Genomic DNA, 17711 nt, shown 5'->3' with positions numbered 1-17711 from the left:
TCAAGTTCACGTGCATCACACTGCGTCCCTCCGAACTCCCCCTGAGCGCCCTGAGGTGAACACGGGCACAGAGGGAGATGCCCCCTTTACCCGCGGGCTTTGAAGTAACCGCAGACAAGCGTGAGATTGCATAGAAATGCTTTATTATGTTTGTTTGACCAAAGTAATTAAAATAAGGCATTGCGGGTTAGATGTAAACACAGAGGTCAGCTGCACGGCAGGTGGCTGCTGCACAGTGAGCAGGTGTATGGCAACAACAGCAAGAGTGTCAATTTCTGCTTCTCAAGGGGAAATACAAATTCAAAGTTATATTAATATTTCATTTTGTTTGTTATGAATATGGTTTCTCTCGAGATTTGATTCTGAAAAGCAAGGTTTGGATTCAACACAATGGGTTCAAGTCTGAAAGACCAAGAGTTCCAGAGATAAAATTCCCTTTCACTACCGCAGCTCTTGACACCCAGAGAACTACCCTGTATTGTACAAAGACATTTAAATTTTAAGTTCATTTAACATTAGATATCCTGCATGTGAGCACATTGTTATTACTAACATGTGCTTTAAGTGGCACTTCCTTTAAAGAACATTATACAGCATATTTATTTTACTTACATTCTGATGTCTGATTTTACGCCATATATTAACATAGAAAAGGATTCTGCAAGACTCTGCAAAGTAGTAATCATCTGCCCTACTTGTCACTGACAATGTCTCTAGCAATAAGTTCCTTCATTATTTCATTGGTACCACCATAGATTGGCTGAACACGGGCATCCACAAAAGCTCTGAGGGAGGGAAAAAACAAAACAAGGAAATATCACAACAATGCCTCAGAATGACCATATATTTAAAAAAAAGAAAAAGAGCATTTTATCTTTAGAGATCCCTCTTTTCAAAGTATATTCTTCCCATTGATAAAGTAGTTCTTATTTTCTAAGAGGCTTCAACTCCCTGGAATATTACAAATTTCCAGGGTGCTGTGTGCCAAACCAGGAACTGGGTCAGCATCTCTTCCCTGTTTGTTTATAGTGTAAAGTCTCCACTATTGCCTCTAATTAAACAAAAAAAAACAAAGCCCTATAAACCCAGACTTCTGCTACTACTCCACTCCCAATTCTTGTTCCTGGTGACAGCACACAGGATGATGACAGAGCTTTTCCATCTCCATTCTGCTTCCTCACACAGGAGCAATGTGGCATTCTCTGGAAATCTACTTATTACTGGACCTCAGAGACAATAAAACCCTGTGTGGGGAACTACTGAACACACAGACATGCAGGGGTTCAAGGACACCCCAAATTTGCCTTCTTTTAATAAGACAGTGCAGATCACTCACAAATTACACTCCATGAAAGCATGGAGGAACAAGTGACTTTAAAGCAACATTTCATACTCAATGTATTTAAAGTTAAAAAAAATTCTGAACTTCCTCAGTTAAAAAAATTAGCTTACTTATGACAACTGCACAGCAGTCCTGTGTTTGCTATTTCTGCTATCAGATAACCACCTCTTTGATATATTTAATAAAAACAGCACAAAATCTCTATTTCGTGTGTCACAGCCTGTACACAAACTTCACAGATAATACATGAGGATATATACAAAGCTCCATAAATGTCTCTAAATTCACAAAGTCAGAAAAAAATGGGAATGGCAAATTTCTTTGTCTACATACAAATCTCTTAACCTCTTAATTTTCAAAGGTGTAAAAGAGCTGGATGTAGCCAGTTATGCTCTTGATTTAATTACTTGATACTCAGTGGTAGAAAAAACAGGTTTTCTTCACCCACACGCATTTAATTTCAGATAAAACATAAAACTAGCTCCTCTCATTTCTACTTTTTATAGTTTTGCTGGTTCTTCAATTAACATTTTCTTCTAAAAAAACCAACTTTTGTGAAAAAAACAGATAATAATTGCTGAATAGATTCTGAGTTATTTGGAGAACCAAAACAAAGCCTGCAGATACCTGAACAGTAATTTCAATTAAACACGATGAGAAAATGAACATAACTCACTACTAACACTAAACAACTGACACACAGATGCAGAGGAAGTGCTTCATTTGACTTTGCTGGTTATCTTTCATCACGCACAATCTGAAATGTTCCACTTACTTTGCAATTGGATACTCCCACATGTACCCCCATCCTCCGTGCATCTGCACACACTGGGTAGCAATGCTGTTTTGGAGATCAGAACACCTTCAATGGCCAAAAGGAAATTTGCTGTTAGAAGGACATCATGTTGCAAAACATTACAGAAGATAAAGGTAACAAGACAAAACCAAAATATTATTAGTAAGAAATAAATGCTGCTCAATTGAATACGCATTAAAGGTTTATTTCCTATCTGGGACAGCTTTTGGAGAAGGGAAGGTTTCAAAACAGGCTTGTTTACCTTTCTCACAGGCCAAGAGAATCCTTTTGTGAAGCAAGTTGGTACAGTCTCTTTTCTTGCCAAATCACTCAGCTTTGTCAGAAATTAACAATAAACCAGGCTTCCCCCCACCACTGCCATTAGCAACACACCAGGATACTCTTTGAGCATACCCATCACCTGGGCATAATTTATTTTCTGCAATAAACTTTCCCAATAGCTTTTTCTGCAATAGCCTTCAATTCTAAACATACTGTAATTCTCCAACAGCATTTGTTGACTACAAAATATGGATTTATAGCAAAAAAAAAAAAATTTTTTCCAGCTCAAGCTGTAGTTAGAAGACATGAAAAAAACACTTTCTAAGCATACAGCTTTCAGTGGCAACAGAAGAAATGAAAAGCTAATTGCTTCTCCTGGAATAATGGTCTTTTCCCCCAAACTATCCCCTCATTCTTTAAACCCTTACAGTTTATGATACCAAATATAATTCTGCAGCTGTGAGTTACTGCAACTGTCTTTCCCAAATATAGTCTCAAATTCAAAATTTTAGGTATGTACCACAACCTGTCACCACAAGAAAAAACAAACCAAAACAACCCTACAGACCTTTTCCAGATATGAAAAAAAGAGATGCACAAATCAGGTTTTAAACTCCTTCAAAGCTCTAACTCAAGTCATTGACTATACAAAGAGTTTAAAGGAAAATTTCAGACTGGAGAGAATGTCCCAATACATTAGGGAATAAAGCAATTCTACATTCAAGCATTTTCTAGACCATTTATGTGAGTCTTATGGAAGGGTCACAGGGACACCACTGGGGAGAGAGGAAACCCACAACAAATCATGCTGGTAAACAACTGTGAAAGTGAGGGATTTTCAAAAGCCTTGCTTAGGGAAATTTGTTGAGGAAGTGAGTCTGCATACCTCAGCTGGCATTAGTTGTTTTCTCCTCCTCAAAATGGAATGCCTTTGCTTCTGTACCTGGTACTTCTAGGTAATCCCTGCCAGGAATAGCACTCAGAACCCTTCCTTCCATTGTAAATATTTCTGCTCTATACTTATTTTGAAAAGCCTAAAAACTGTGTGTGTATCTTCCATAAACTTCTTTGCTTATGTCTCATGTGGTTTTTTTCCTCCCATCCTTGCAACAAGCTATAACTATACAAATTAATGTACCCACTACCTTAGATATTTCTTAGATATTGTTTTGATGGGGTAAAACTAAGTTAACACATGACACCACCAAGTACAGGGTGAGGGAGATGAACTTCTGGACAATATAGGAAAGCACTGCTCAGTCTGACTTACAGCAACAGCTGTAGCCAACTATTTCTGCCCAAAACCAGATAGCTTTGAAAACTGGCTGGGCCAAACAGCTATTCTTAAGTAACCTTAACTAAACAGTACCACAGAGCTTCAAATACATTTAAATTTGGCTCAAAATATTGCTTTAAAAAACAAAAAGCCATATACCCCATTAAAAAAAAAAAACCAAAGAAATTGAAATAACCACCCAATAACAAATTGCTAACAATAAAATGCAATTTTTTTGTCTAAATACCAATGGAACACTTGCTTTTACTTCAAGCTAAAGCAGAGGCATGACCTTGTTATTAATGGAAGCCTATTTTAGAAGTATGCATTTATTTTGAAATTGATCTGGTTAACCAAACTTAGTTGTCAGTGTAACTCTGATTTTTGCTGCCCACACCACTGGAGTTAAGACCATGTCAGTGCCAGTCCCAGATGACTGTGAGCACGTACCAGTACTTGGCCATGGAGGCTGTGGCAGAGTCCAGGCGTTTGTCTGCATGCAGCTGCAAACAGTTGTCCATAAAAGCTCGGCCCACACAAATCTGAGTCTTTATTTCAGCCAGCTTGTGCTGTACTGTCTTGTTTTGGAAGAGGATAGAGAGAGGAAAAGAAAGAAGTACAGTGCAGTTAATACTTTAGGTAGAAAATGCAGCGTTTTCCAAAAGGATTGCTGATAGAAATCACTATTTCAAACTTTGGCTCTGTACATCAGAAGACACCAGACAATTAGGTATTAACCAGTCCTATCAGACAAAGTTACTGCTATTTACTTCTCAAGGTCAACTCAAAACACAAATCTAAGAGAAAAAGCACAAGAGAAAGGGAAAGCAAATTCCTAGAGAGCACATGGCAGAAGGCCCAGAGCACTCTGTCACTCTCGGCTCCCTCTGGCGAGGAATGTCCTTTCACTCTGTAGAGCCATGAACTTTCCCAATTAATAACACTTCACCATCTGCTGAATGCCTTTTCTATGTATCCTTCAGAGTTTAAGCTACATGCAAAGAGACTGAAGCAAAAAAAATAAAAGGAATTTTAGAATATCAATGTTTCTCAGCACCGAGTTCTGTCACATTGGAAGAGAGGTTTAGATAGAAGAAGTAAAATCCATCATAAGGTTATGTAAAACCAGACCAGGCAGGCATTCAAACATCTTCTTGTAATTCTGGTAGGGAAGGGATAAAAACATCACCCACTAATAAAAGTTCTTTCTTATTTCAGTTCTAGAAATATATATTAAAAAAAAAAAAACTTGCTTCCCTTGACAAGAAATACACTGGACCAGTGTACTGCTACAAGGAAAGAATTCATTTCAAATGCTGTAATGTGGCATGACTAAATGAATTAGCCCAAGGCAGAGCTCTAATTGGAAAGGATTATTTATAATATGCCCACTCAAGTCATCAGCAACAAAAAAATATGCAGAAACTCATTATTTTGGCAAAAATAATATACTTTATAAAATTTGTTGTCTGTCTGCTGGTGGCCTGGCCTAAATAGGGAGATTATTTTGGAGATCTCTGCAGAGCAAACGACTAGAAATAGGAAGCATCTCCTACCTACATTTAAGCAAGTTAAAATATAGTTATTTTGTGTTTCAGTCACACAGTGAAAATTCCATCTGGAATTATGGATTCCTGAAGGTTAACTTTAAAAACCATGAAGATCATAATCCCCTGAAGGGTATCTTGCATTCCAGCCTCTAAAAGTTTCAGCTCTGGTGCTCCTCACAACTAAAGATTTGAGTCTGACAAAGTCTCAAGACGTGGAAATGGATTTTTTTTGTTAATTATTTCAAAAGTATATCAAACAAAGAAAGAGGTAGCCAACATCTTTATTCCATATGAGTCAATTCTATTTTTTAAACCAAACACGCAGGAGCTTGGCCTCCTTCAGCCCTAACAGTTAATGCTGTTGTCAGGAAAACTGTAGTACAGCAATCCTGTGGAAAGCAATATCTGTTTTATGACTGCAGCTAAAGAGTGTAGGCACAAACATCTCAAAACTCAATTATGTACCCCCATCAGGAGTAAGCTCTGGCCACAGAGCACCAGCCAACAGTTTTACACACAGCCACACAAACACCCAGACTGCTGCTGCCTGAGGAATCTCATTGCAACATTCATGAAGCACCTCCACAGCACTCAGGCAGCAAGGTCACTGCTGGGAGTCCCCCTCCTCCAGGAGCATCCAAAATAATTTCCCTGCAATGCTCTGTGTGCAGAGGAACACAGGACCTGCACAGGCAGCCCCCTAAAAGGATTTTAGGCACAGACAAACAGAGGCAGGTGTGATGGAGCCTGTGATTAGGACCTCTGGCAGCAAAATGCAAGCCTGAGATGAACAAGGGAATCAATCTTCAGCAGCAGCAAGGAGCCAGGATACTTCCTGCTATTTCCTTCTAAGAAACAGCACTGCTGGGAGGTTACCTACCCAAGTCATAAAATACATACAATTAAGGCTTTTCTTTAAAATTATTCTTTTTGCATTCCAAAAATGAAAAATAAGCATAGAGGCAAAAACCAGCCCCAGTGAAAGCTTTGAAAATGACCCTTTAAAAACAGCCCAGTGATTTTCATTTGGTCACTACTTCACATGCACAGCCATACAGCAAACACACACAAGAATCTGTACACAAGCAGCTCTAACTCACCTGCAAATGTGCAATTGTCTTCCCAAAAGCTTTTCTTTGCCTCACATAATTCCTTGTCTCTTCAAACATGAATTCACAGCTAGCAAGAGCCATATCAGCAATGAGCAGTCTTTCCTTTTGAAACACAAATTCCAGAATGCAGTTGAGTTAGTCCTACATTTCTCCACATCAGATGCACAATTAGGGGACAGATGTTCAGTGCTGTTCATTAAGGGAGTGGGAGCAGAAGTCACATAAAACATCAAACCAGACATACTGCATTACTGAAATTAATGAGTTGGACAAATGCCTTGCTGTCTAAAGCTCGCTTTTAAGGCTTTACTGGTGTAATGCTCCATCACAATGACTCAAAAATAGCTACAGATCGACCACAGGAATCTTACTGACTGAAAAATTCACATCAGATTCTGTTTCAATTATTGGCTTCCACTGCTCAGCTAAAACAACAACTGTATTTAACAATTTCAATAGGACAACTCTAGGGGGGAAAAAGCCTACAAAAAAAGTCTTGTTTTTCCTTCTTCATTGCACAGTGAAAAACAAAAACTACATGCAGAACAATTTTTTCTGGCAACGTTGAAACAGTCTGATGCATTGCATTGAATCTGTTCATGGGACATCTATTTAAAGCATTAAAAGATTTCCTTTGATCAGGTTTTGTATTTACTCACAGTGTAAAATTAAAAAATATGATCCCTACTAAATGAGGCAACTGTGTCATAGCTTTGACAAAGCACAGACACATTTTGGAAAACAACATTGCCTCCTTGCCCTTCAAAATAATTCCAAAACTTCATAAACTGACTTGTAAAGTAGCAAGGTATTTTGGCAGCTAAACAATTTCTTTACTTTGTTGTATGAACAGAATTCCATGTAACTTTCATATGTTTCTACTTGTAGAAGAGTTAGAACAGCAGTGCTTGTTTCTTGAAAGAGAATGCTAAATTCATCAGAGATGACCAAGCTATACTTAATTTACTAACCAAAGTGCTTCCCTAACCAGAAGTGCACAAGAAATCTGTGGTTTGTTGTTTTTAATACACTACCCTCAGGTTTTTCAGTAGCTGGGTTGCTGATTAAGAGATCTGTCTTTGAGCTGGTGGGATATCAACACTTTTAGCAAGGCCCAAAGAATTCTACACCTAGCACTGTGTGCTTCAGTTAAAAATCAGCAGTATGAACAAAACATTGCACACAAGGCTGTCAGAGACTGGAAAAGACATTGAGACATTTTGGGATGAATGTGTGGGGGTAGGGGGGCAGGATGGGCCCTGCTCTGCACACCACAGCCCCCAGCCAAGCCCTGCAGTGTCTGCCAGCTGTGCCACACTGCAGGCAGTGCCCCAGTCTTGCCAAAGCCTCTGAGTGACCACAGTCCCATCTGGGAGGGCCAGGGTGCCTCTGGGGTTTAAAAGGCTGACCACAAGGGGACTTGTCTTGACCCTATCAGCTTCTTGGAGTCTCTACCTCATCATCATTGGAACTCAGGAGTTGGTAGTTACATGTGTGTTTTTCTGTATTTTTACTATCTCTAATTCTTTTTCCATTTTGGGTAATGTAACATCAGACAGGTTTAAAGGTTGCTAAATTAAACAGACTAAGTTAATGCTAAGGCATGAGTTTTATGTTAATTGGAGGTCCTTTGTCAAAGTTCCTTGATTTTCTACATTTTGCCAGTAAACTTGCATAATTTTGACCTCTTGAGAATATCTGGTTGCTATTTCCCCAGTGAGCTTAACCCATAGAAATGTTTTGGGGTTTTACAAAGGCATCCTGCTTCAGCAACCCAGGTGGCTCACCACAATACATGAACTTCACAACTAATGACAAAACCTGTGTCTGTGCTCTTCCTCCAGACAGCAAACACTCACATTCCTTTTACCTGAGGCAGCTCTGCCATCAGATAGTAGAAGCCTTTGTTCTCCTTTCCCAGCAAGGCACTGGCTGGCAACCGCACATCTTCAAAAAACAGTTCTGCTGTGTCCTAAGATTTAAAAGGCAACAGTTGAGTCTGACATTCTCATCCCATTAAATTTTTTTCTAATTTTTTCTTGCTATGTGCACCTTAACTTGAAATCCCAGGTTTAGCCTGGAAGGATCCTCCAGAAGTCATCTAGCTTATATTCTACTCAGAGCAGCTCCAGAAAAACAATCAGCTGAGGGCCTTGTCTAGTTAAGCTTTCCAAAGCTCAAAAGATGAAGGCTCCAGACCTCTCTCAGCCCCTGTGCAAGTACCCAACCATTTTCCTGGTGGATCTTTTTTCCTAATACCTGCTCAGAATTTTCCTTAATGTAACTTGTCTCCTTTGCCACTCTCCTCCTCAAAAAAGCATGAGGTCCCAGCATCTCTATAGCTAAACACATCAGTAAATTCCTGTTCTTCCAAGCTTCTTCAGAGCAAATGCATCCAGCTTGCTCAGCCTCTCTTTGCACATCCTATGCTTCAGGCCTTCACAGGTAAAATCAGGATCCATTACATTGCATGTTTGTGCTCTGAAGTCTAACAACTAGAACAGAACCATAATTCCATCTTATATTTATTTAGCATTTGCCAGACATTAAGTGGGTTTAGACTTCCTCCAAATCTATTGCAGCAGAGGCTGTATGAACTCACTTGAGCTTTCAGGCCAATTTTGTTGAGTTTGCGCCCTTTGATGAAACCTTTTGTTCCATTTTCCACCAGGAAAAGGCTGATGCCATGAGCAGGGGATCGGGCCTCCCGGTCTGTAACCGCAACCACGATCACCACGTCGCTCATCCAACCATTAGTGATGAACACCTGCAAGAAAAAGGAATTTAGCATAAAGCAAGGTGGATAGAGGTTACAAGAGATCACCAAGTAGCAGAAAGTAAAATTAAATTGGCACTTTCAGGGGTGAACTGAAAGGCAAGTTCAAGTGTCCAGAAGAATTTCAAACTTCTGATATTAAGTGTTTAGGAACAAGGCAGACATTAATTTGAGAAATATTGTGTGCGACAGAAATGTGAAGTTAAAGAATGCACAGATCTGTTTCTTCTGTCTGTCCCATGATAAAGAAGGAATACAGTATCAAATGTAGATATTAAATAAACACAGAGGTTCTCTTGTCTAGAAATTTAATTATTTAGGCATAACACTCAAAACTACCAACAGCTTCTTGTCACAACTGCTTATTATTACCCTGCAGAACAACTCATGAGCCTGTCAAATGGATCCATCTTCAATCCAGCAAAAGAAAGCTTTCTGTCCTATCACTTCAAATGAGTGGCTTGGGCACCTTTTTAGCACCTCTGCATATATATCTGCTTGCACACACTGTCACCACTGAAATTCTGCTAAGACCATTACAGTACAAAATAAGATATTTCATAGCTTTGAAAAAAATGGTCTGTTGAACCCACACTCCCACTTCAACATGATTTCTGCCTTCTTATTTCTCATTATGGTAATGAAAAAAACTGCTTTGCCACAGCTTGACAACACAGTGAGAGCATCTGACACATTGTTTTGTTTTTTTCCTAACAAGACCAGCAAGCTCCTGAATAAATATTGCATTGTGGCAGCACAAGTTTTCACTCAGGCCACAGAAGATTTCACAGCAGTAGTATATATACTTTATTGTTAAACATCAGTACTGAGAACCATACTGCTCATGCTACACAGCACATTTTTCCCTCCTCTCCTTCACAGTTTAAGGGAAAATAAGCCTTTTAATAGGCTTATTTTAAAGCAACAAAAAACAACCTATAGAAGCCTTCCCATAAATCAGTTTGTAAACTGCCTGCAACAGACATATCTCAAGACCTAGAAAAAACCAGGTAACTGGGAAAAAAAAACACCTACAACATAACCCAGACAAAAAAACCAAACTAAAAGGATTGGGAGGAGATTCTGAGAGAAGTGCACATCCTGCTGCATTCAGCTAAATGTGTTCAGTCCCTAAAGCCAATGAGTAGTATGTATGTCAATGCACTCACCTTACTCCCATTAAGAATCCAGTCACTTCCATCTTTTTTTGCATATGTCCGTACTCCCTGCAAGTCACTGAAACAGAATTCAAAAAGTCCTTCAAAAAACTATTCCAGAAGCTGCAATTTTTATCTTGGGTTCTATCCAGCACACAATAAGGTAGATTTTATACCATGCAGACATGGGCTCAGTGAGAGAATAGTGAGACACCATGAAACAGGTGAGTAACAGAAGCCACAAGCAGGGTGTGGAAAGGGATGATAAATCTGTGCAGCCATACAGGAGCACCAGGCCCCATTTCCCCATCCCTGCTTGTGGGAGGTGGTGCAATGCAAGCACTGACATCAACAGGTCAGCATCCACTTACACAGTACACCTCAGACAACAAATGGCAGATAAAACCAATCCTCTTCACAGGCTCAGTCCTGATCAGGAGGCTCTGTGAAAAGCCATGAGCAACACCTGCCATTTGGAGAAACCTCACACCAACAGGATTTGCACTTCACGTGTCCCTCTCTCTTTTGCAAACTGGTCAGATCAGCAGTGTCCACTCCAAACATGTGCTGGGCAAGGAGGGACATTTCTCTGAAAGGATTCAGAGAAAAGAAAAACAAGGTGTTCTGTTCTACAGAAAAAGCTAATAGTTGAGCCAAGCCTTCTTTACCAAAGTATGTAATTTCCCATTTTTTTCTCATGTTATAAGTATGTTCACATGCAAGCAAGTTGATAACTATGAACTCAGACTGCAGAAGCAAACACAAAGCATATTTGCCCACAGTGGGACAATACAGAAATGGATTCTGAGCTACTATTTTGAAATGACAAAGCTCTAATAAAGTAATCTATAACAGGTGTTTTGAGTCTTGCCTATAATGTGGGATAATCCATTCTGTAAAGTAACTAACCAGGAGGCTCAGAATGTTTTTTTCACTGACAAAGCAACAGACAGCAAATAATGTTGAGACCATTGTTTTAGTATTTGGCTTACCTGCCAGCCCCAGGCTCTGTCATGGCAATAGCTCCAATGCATTTGCCTGCAACCATCTGGGGGATGAAGTGTTTAATCTGTTCTTCAGAGCCATAGTTGGCAATGTAGGGCATGACTATATCTGAGTGAAGGCTGAACCCTGGGCCTGTACAGTTAACATACATCCTGGAAAAAAACAGGAGGGGGGAAGTTCAGAAAAAAAATACTAACAAAGACTTGAACACTGAACTTTCACCATTACAACACAGAGACAATAGTGAAGAGAACCCCACTACACAGCAGTCTCAGAGATCTTTTACCATTATCTACAGAATTCAATTTCACAGCCAAATGGGTACATAACCTACCAGGCTATAAAAAAAGCTTTCCCCAGTCACAAAGCCAATGTTACTCAAACAATGATACAGAATACTTAAAACAGGAGGGATTTACATATATGTAAACTATCCTTTCCACAGGAAAGAGAACATCATTTTCTCTAAGTAAATGTAGTGCACAATTAGGATAACTTTTGAAAACAAAATACAGTCACAAACAATAAGATCATGGCAATTCTTCCTGAAGCATGCAGTACTCACTGCTCCTCCCAGACAATGGCTGAAGAGAGAATATCTGCTCCAATGCCTCCATGCTTTTCAGCAATAGCAACACCCAGCAAGCCCTGCCGTCCAGCCTTCTCCCAGAGCTCCCTGCTCACTTGGCCATCCTTCTCCCACCTGTGGGATGAACACAAAGCCAGGGTCACACACTGAACCCCCCCACGTGCTCCTGTTTATCTGCTTCACACTGGAACACCAGCAGACAGTGTGAAGGGACAGACAGCTCTGTGTCACAGCCAAGAAACAGTGGCTTAACCACAGAGCTTCTAATCTGCAAGTGCACAGATGACACTGGCATTGCAGGGACACCAGCTGCAAAACAAGTCTGAACTCCTGCTGCCAATGTGTAACCTGACAAGATTTCATTAAGACTTGTTATGATTCTTACACCAGACTGGGATTTAGGCAATTTAGCCCCAACCATCTGGATAATTACAGAGAGGTCTTTATCCTCCTAACATTCCATTTGCAAACGCACTTTTATCCACATAAAAAATGAGTATCATTATATTATATTATTTATTATATTGTTATTATATTATATATATTATATTTACTTTATACATATATTTATACCTATATTTATTATCATCATTATATTTCATCAAAGATTTCAACTCTACCAATGAAAAATGCTTTATCAGAACCAATATCATCATATTAATCAGTTTTGTATAAAAATCTGCCCCTGTGCACTTCTTATGAGTCAGTACTGTATCTAAGTAAATTACTGCTTTAAGGTCCTTTCAAGTTTGTGTAAATAGATAGTTGAGGCTTATCTGCTGACAGCTTGCAAACTTTAACATCACAGGAATCACCTATTCTTGGAAAATTAGTGCCTCTTTATGGGGTTTGCCAACTCAATAGGGAGGGCCATTAATAGTCCAGGTTTTCTTGGTTTTTTTAATGCCTTTTTTTTTTCTAATGCCACAATTTAAAAATTGTATGGTAAACAGATGATTTCGGAGACATTCCTCTGACACACCTGTGTGCAGCAGAGCTATACCACAGCTATTTACCTGCAGTTAACCAAGTATCTTATCCTACATACAAAACAGAACCATAGAATCACAGAATGGTTTGGATTAGAAGGGACCTTGAAGCTCATCCAGTTCTGACCCCCTTCCATGGGCAGGGACATCTTTCACTAGCCCAGGTTGCTCCAAGCCCCATCCAACCTGGCCTTGAACACTCCCAGCAATGGGGCAGCCACAGCTTCTCTGGGCAACTGTTCCAGTATTTAAGCTGACTCACAGAGCTTTTGCTCCTACACTGAAAATCTTAAATCTCTTTTTACCATCTTCTCTTTTGCCCTGATCCCCACTCTCAGGGACATTCCTGTCTCTGCTTCACCCAGCACCAAAGCCTCTCCTCCTCCCAATAATCCAGTTAATGTTCTGTGCCTGAGGCCTCCTTGTTGCCTTGAAAGGTGTGAAACAGAGGGGTTCAGAGGCCACTAGAGTGATGCAAGAATACAAGCTGAACTTGATACAGCCTCCCTAAGAAATTGTTGTGTCAGCAAGGTGGCAAATAGGATCTTCAGAAACCTCAAGCACAGCCAATACATGTCCACAAAGCTGCCCTGGAAGTCCTTCCAACACAAAATAAGGGAAAACATCTGCTTTTATGGACAGAATATGACTGTGCAGTGGAAGAACATAGTACTAAAAGGTTATAGTTTGAGGATTAAACAAACCCCAAACTGTCACCAACCTTGCTGTAAGCCTCCTGTTGCCCATCCTGCCCCAGAGCTATGATGTTCCACCCACTCAACTGGGGCACCTCAGCTGTTTGTGGATACACAACTTCAGCTGTGTCAGGATCCTCTCATCTAGCAGGGCCATTTCAGAATAAGCCCTTTGCTATCCCTTGCTTACCCTGAGTTAATTTCTTTCATTTTCACCACTATAATGCGATTGCACATGACTAAAATAAGGGCTAAAACCACCCTCCAGCTCTAATTCAATGGAATTGCAACACTTCTACTCCGTACAGAAAATGCATGTATTTCCACAGAAACAAAATAAAGAAATTCAAACAAAGATGTTTCGTGCAAGTTTCTTGGTAATACATATATATGTACTTGCATGTAGCTACAAAACCTACTGCAAGACAGTAAGAGATGATCAAAGCCTTTTTCAGTGACTATTTTCCAATAGTGTGGGAACTGAACTGCCTCCCAGCTCTACCCCAAAAACATCAGTTAATCCTATTAGCAGGGAAACTTTGCTGCAACTCTGCAAACTGCATTTGTCTGCTCATGGGTCTAAGCTGAGGATGCCTACACTGGAGCTCAAAGGATGCATTCAATTTTGATTATGTGATTTTTTTCCTCCATGCATGACTTTTATATGTATGTTTTAATTTGGCAAATTTGAAATAGAAAGCTTGTACATAAAAACTAATAATCTTTATATCCTGCTGTATCAGAAGTAACACCACAGGAAGCATTTTGAGGAAAAAAATGAATTTTGGCAAACCAAAATGTTTAGGAGGTTATCTTACTCTGCATGAAAAGGCAGCACTTCTTCCTGAAAGAATTTCCTGGCACTCTCCCTGAAGATATCATGATCTGATGAGAAGATCCTCCGAGTGCCTATGTCAGTCAAAGTTTTAGCAGAAGATGGCTCCAGGCGCTTTGTGCCATGCTGTTCTGTCTGCAGAGGACTGCAAAAAGACAAATTCATGCATCTGTTAGGACACAGGCACCCTATTTGCCTTTCAAAAGGGAGGAAACTCCTGTGTTACTAAACACAGCTCACTTCCCAACTCTGGGACACCATGAGGTGTAAAGGATACCCACGATAAATACAAAGAACTGACATACACTGGGCTATTAATGGAGGTAAAGCAAGGCTGGTTTGTTCTTAACACTTCAAATAAATTAAAAACAATAATAATACATATATAAGAATAAAATTACCCTAAAGAAAACAAAAGAACACTTCAATCAAAAAACCCCAACCAAACAAAAAAAAAATCAAACAAAAAAACCCAAAAAACTGAAACAGTGGTGAATGTCAGTAGTAGAAACCACAGAAGGAAAGTATAATTATGACATAAGAAAGAAGGGGTTATAACACTTTTGTAGGGGTTTGGAACATCAAGGATAACATACTACTTTAAGGCTGAAATGAAAATTCACTTCTTATATTTGTGCACTGGATTTTTTTTACTTTCTTTTATTGTATTGCTATGAAACATCAGAAACTTTCAGTAGAGAGCTGAGTACATGGAAAAGGCATTCACTTTTCCCTTCTCAAACTATTTTGTTAGTCTCTCCGTTCCTCTGCCTATTACCTGTGTGTAGCCCTACAGAACTGAGCTGAGCCTGTGCTTATTTACTCTGCTACAGAGACAGACGTCTCTATTTACTACCACATGTAACTACTCAGGCTCTGCCAGGGCAATAATCTCCCTGAAACACAGACTCTACTTACATCTAATAATACTTGGAAAAAACAAGACACAGCAACTTGCCTGTTGAGTACTTTGTACCCTCAAAGCTAGACACACAGTGACTCAAAACCTCCACCTTATTTTTAAAGCTGCTTAAGACGATGTTGAGTTTTATTTAAGCCCAACCTTTTGTTGAACTGTGTCACACAGGGAAGGACGTGGCTGCTCCCTTCTTCTCACACTGGGAAAGACAAGCGGCAGGTCAGGGAAGGTGCGATCCCATTCCTGCCCGGGGAACGCGGTGTCCGGGCAAGGTCGCGCCCGCTGTCACTGTCACTGTCACCTGCTGCCAGCACGGGACCCGCCGCTCCCGGCAAGCGGAGCAAAGGTCGGCACATCCCGGCCATGGATGTACCGGACTCCCGGGGCTCCCCACACACACACACAGCGCCCGTAACACTCCCGTTACACCTATACAAACGCACCCACACCCTCCGAGCGCACTGACGTGCGTACACACACCCGCACAGAATGGATATAATAATATGAGATCATACAGCCAGCCCCGAGTAGCCGGGCAAAGCCTTTCACCCCGCGGTCTTTACGGAACCCAAGCTCAGGAGAGCTCCGCCACCCTCACGGCTCGCTGCCCACCACGGCCGGTCCCGCTCACCTGGGCTGGGCGGAGAAGGGCCGGCAGCCGGCGGCCCTCAGGAGGCCGCGCAGGCGGAGCAGCCGCGTCGCCATCTTACGGGGCAGGGCGGGACAGGACAGGGCGGCACCGCCGCTGCAGCCCGCGAGTTATCCCTGTGCCCGCCCACCTTCGGCTGGAAATCCCTTCCGGGATGGAGGCGGAGTGCCGTGAAACAGCAGTATAATTAATGTTTTTCTAATGTAGCTTTGCGATCACGTCACGGAGGGGAGTGGCAGCAAAGCCGGACGAAGGGTTGTGCGCTGAGGGCGGCTCGTGTGATGGCAGCCGGCGTGAGGGGCGAGCCGCCGGGCCATGGCTCCATCCTTCTCCTTCTTCTTCTCCTTTTTCTTTTTTTTCTTCTTCTTTCCCCTCAGGAAAGGGGGTGTCACACCTCCTGGGGGGGTATGGGGGGAAGCTGAGCCCCCGCCCCTGAGGGCTGCCCCTCCCTGGGCCTTCTCGCCATTTCGCCTTCGTGGGCCGGATCTTCCTGCTGTCAGCGGGTTTTGATTGGCACAACCTGCCCACCAAAATAATTTAGCACACTTTTTGTGTGTGGGGGGTTTTTTCCATTTTTTCCCTTTTTTTTTTTTTTTGTTTATTTTTTTGGGTTTTGTTTGGTTTGGTTTTTGCTGCTGTTTGTTTTGGTGTGGGGGCTTTTGGGTTTTTTCCTTTGTTTCTTTTTGTTTTGGGTTTTTGGGTTTTTGGGTTTGTTCTTTTTTTTCTTTTTTCTTTTTCTTCTTTTTTTTGGTGTGTGTTTGTTTTTTTTTTTTTTTCTTTTTTTTGAATCCTGGTTCTCTAAATTAGGTGGTTTACCATCATTGTCAATAGGGGCTTTCCCAAAATGGAGGCGCTGTTCTGAGTGTTACCCGTTGCACAGCACCAGTTCACACACTGAAGCAAAGTATTTCTATTCTTTTATTATTCTAGTTTGTGTAAAGTAAGGAGCTGGGTGGTAACCCATAAAAGGCTAGCTCCCCATTCATCAAAGCTTTACACTACTTATATAGACTTTAACAGACAAAGGCATATATTTATTACATAATCTCTTTGCTGATTAGTACTCAAGCCCCTGTTTGCTAGTTATTTCTCCCACTTCTCATGCAAATTAGTCCTCATATGAAGTTCTTCCCTCTGTTTGAGTCTGAAGTCTATTTTGAGTAGGTGGTGGATGATCCAGTGGTCACAATCTCCCATGCCAGAATTACCTTTCCTCCAGTTACTGCAATGCTCATAACTCAGTTACTGCAATGCTCATAACGGTACTGATTAACAACTCAAAAAAAAAATTCAAAGTTTACTCAAACGGTTATTCACATCTTGGGGGGGACTTCATACCAGAGCAATCATTTCTTTAGGGAAGAGCAAACCACTGGAAGTGGGGAGAAGGATAAAGATTTAATAGTTTGCTCACAGTTCTTCATCCCTTTGGCTCCTGAGGTCACCCTGCTGCAGGGAGCATAGTCCTGGTAGAGAATACTCTGCCAAATCAGTCAATTTGGGAGAGTTTTGAGCCCTCAATGGGCAACTTTCTCCAAGAAAGAAGCTCCTGTCAGTTCATTTTACCTACAATACCCTGACCTACAAACTGATAGATATAACTAGATATGCATTGAGATCTGATAAATAGATTTGATATCTAGAAAGTATGTGTTACCAATCATCATTAAATAAGGGGTTAAAATTATATATAGTTCTCATAATTGGGATTTTACATAATTCCCTCACTTCCTGTGTGG

General features: G+C 40.8%; 1 protein-coding gene across 1 annotated transcript; it reads right to left on the bottom strand.

Annotated features, from left to right (window-relative positions):
• Nucleotides 1-121: 121 nt before the first annotated feature.
• On the bottom strand, nucleotides 122-16064 carry ACADL (acyl-CoA dehydrogenase long chain). The gene is made up of 11 exons (XM_054277870.1): nucleotides 15955-16064; nucleotides 14388-14549; nucleotides 11862-11999; nucleotides 11284-11448; nucleotides 10304-10370; nucleotides 8961-9125; nucleotides 8229-8330; nucleotides 6347-6460; nucleotides 4147-4274; nucleotides 2118-2204; nucleotides 122-785 (listed from the first exon to the last, which is right to left on the bottom strand). Exons 1-11 carry the CDS (start codon nucleotides 16026-16028, stop codon nucleotides 692-694), a joined length of 1296 nt encoding a protein of 431 aa, XP_054133845.1. The 5' UTR covers nucleotides 16029-16064; the 3' UTR covers nucleotides 122-691.
• Between the last annotated feature and the right edge of the window lie 1647 nt (nucleotides 16065-17711).

The sequence above is a fragment of the Melozone crissalis genome, unplaced genomic scaffold (genome assembly GCF_028551555.1).
Source record: "Melozone crissalis strain CALT ecotype California unplaced genomic scaffold, PUWL_Pcris_2 ptg000023l_1, whole genome shotgun sequence".
In the NCBI taxonomy this organism is placed as follows: domain Eukaryota; kingdom Metazoa; phylum Chordata; class Aves; order Passeriformes; family Passerellidae; genus Melozone; species Melozone crissalis.
Note: the sequence above shows the minus strand (reverse complement) of the source record. Positions and strands in the feature narration are given on the sequence as shown.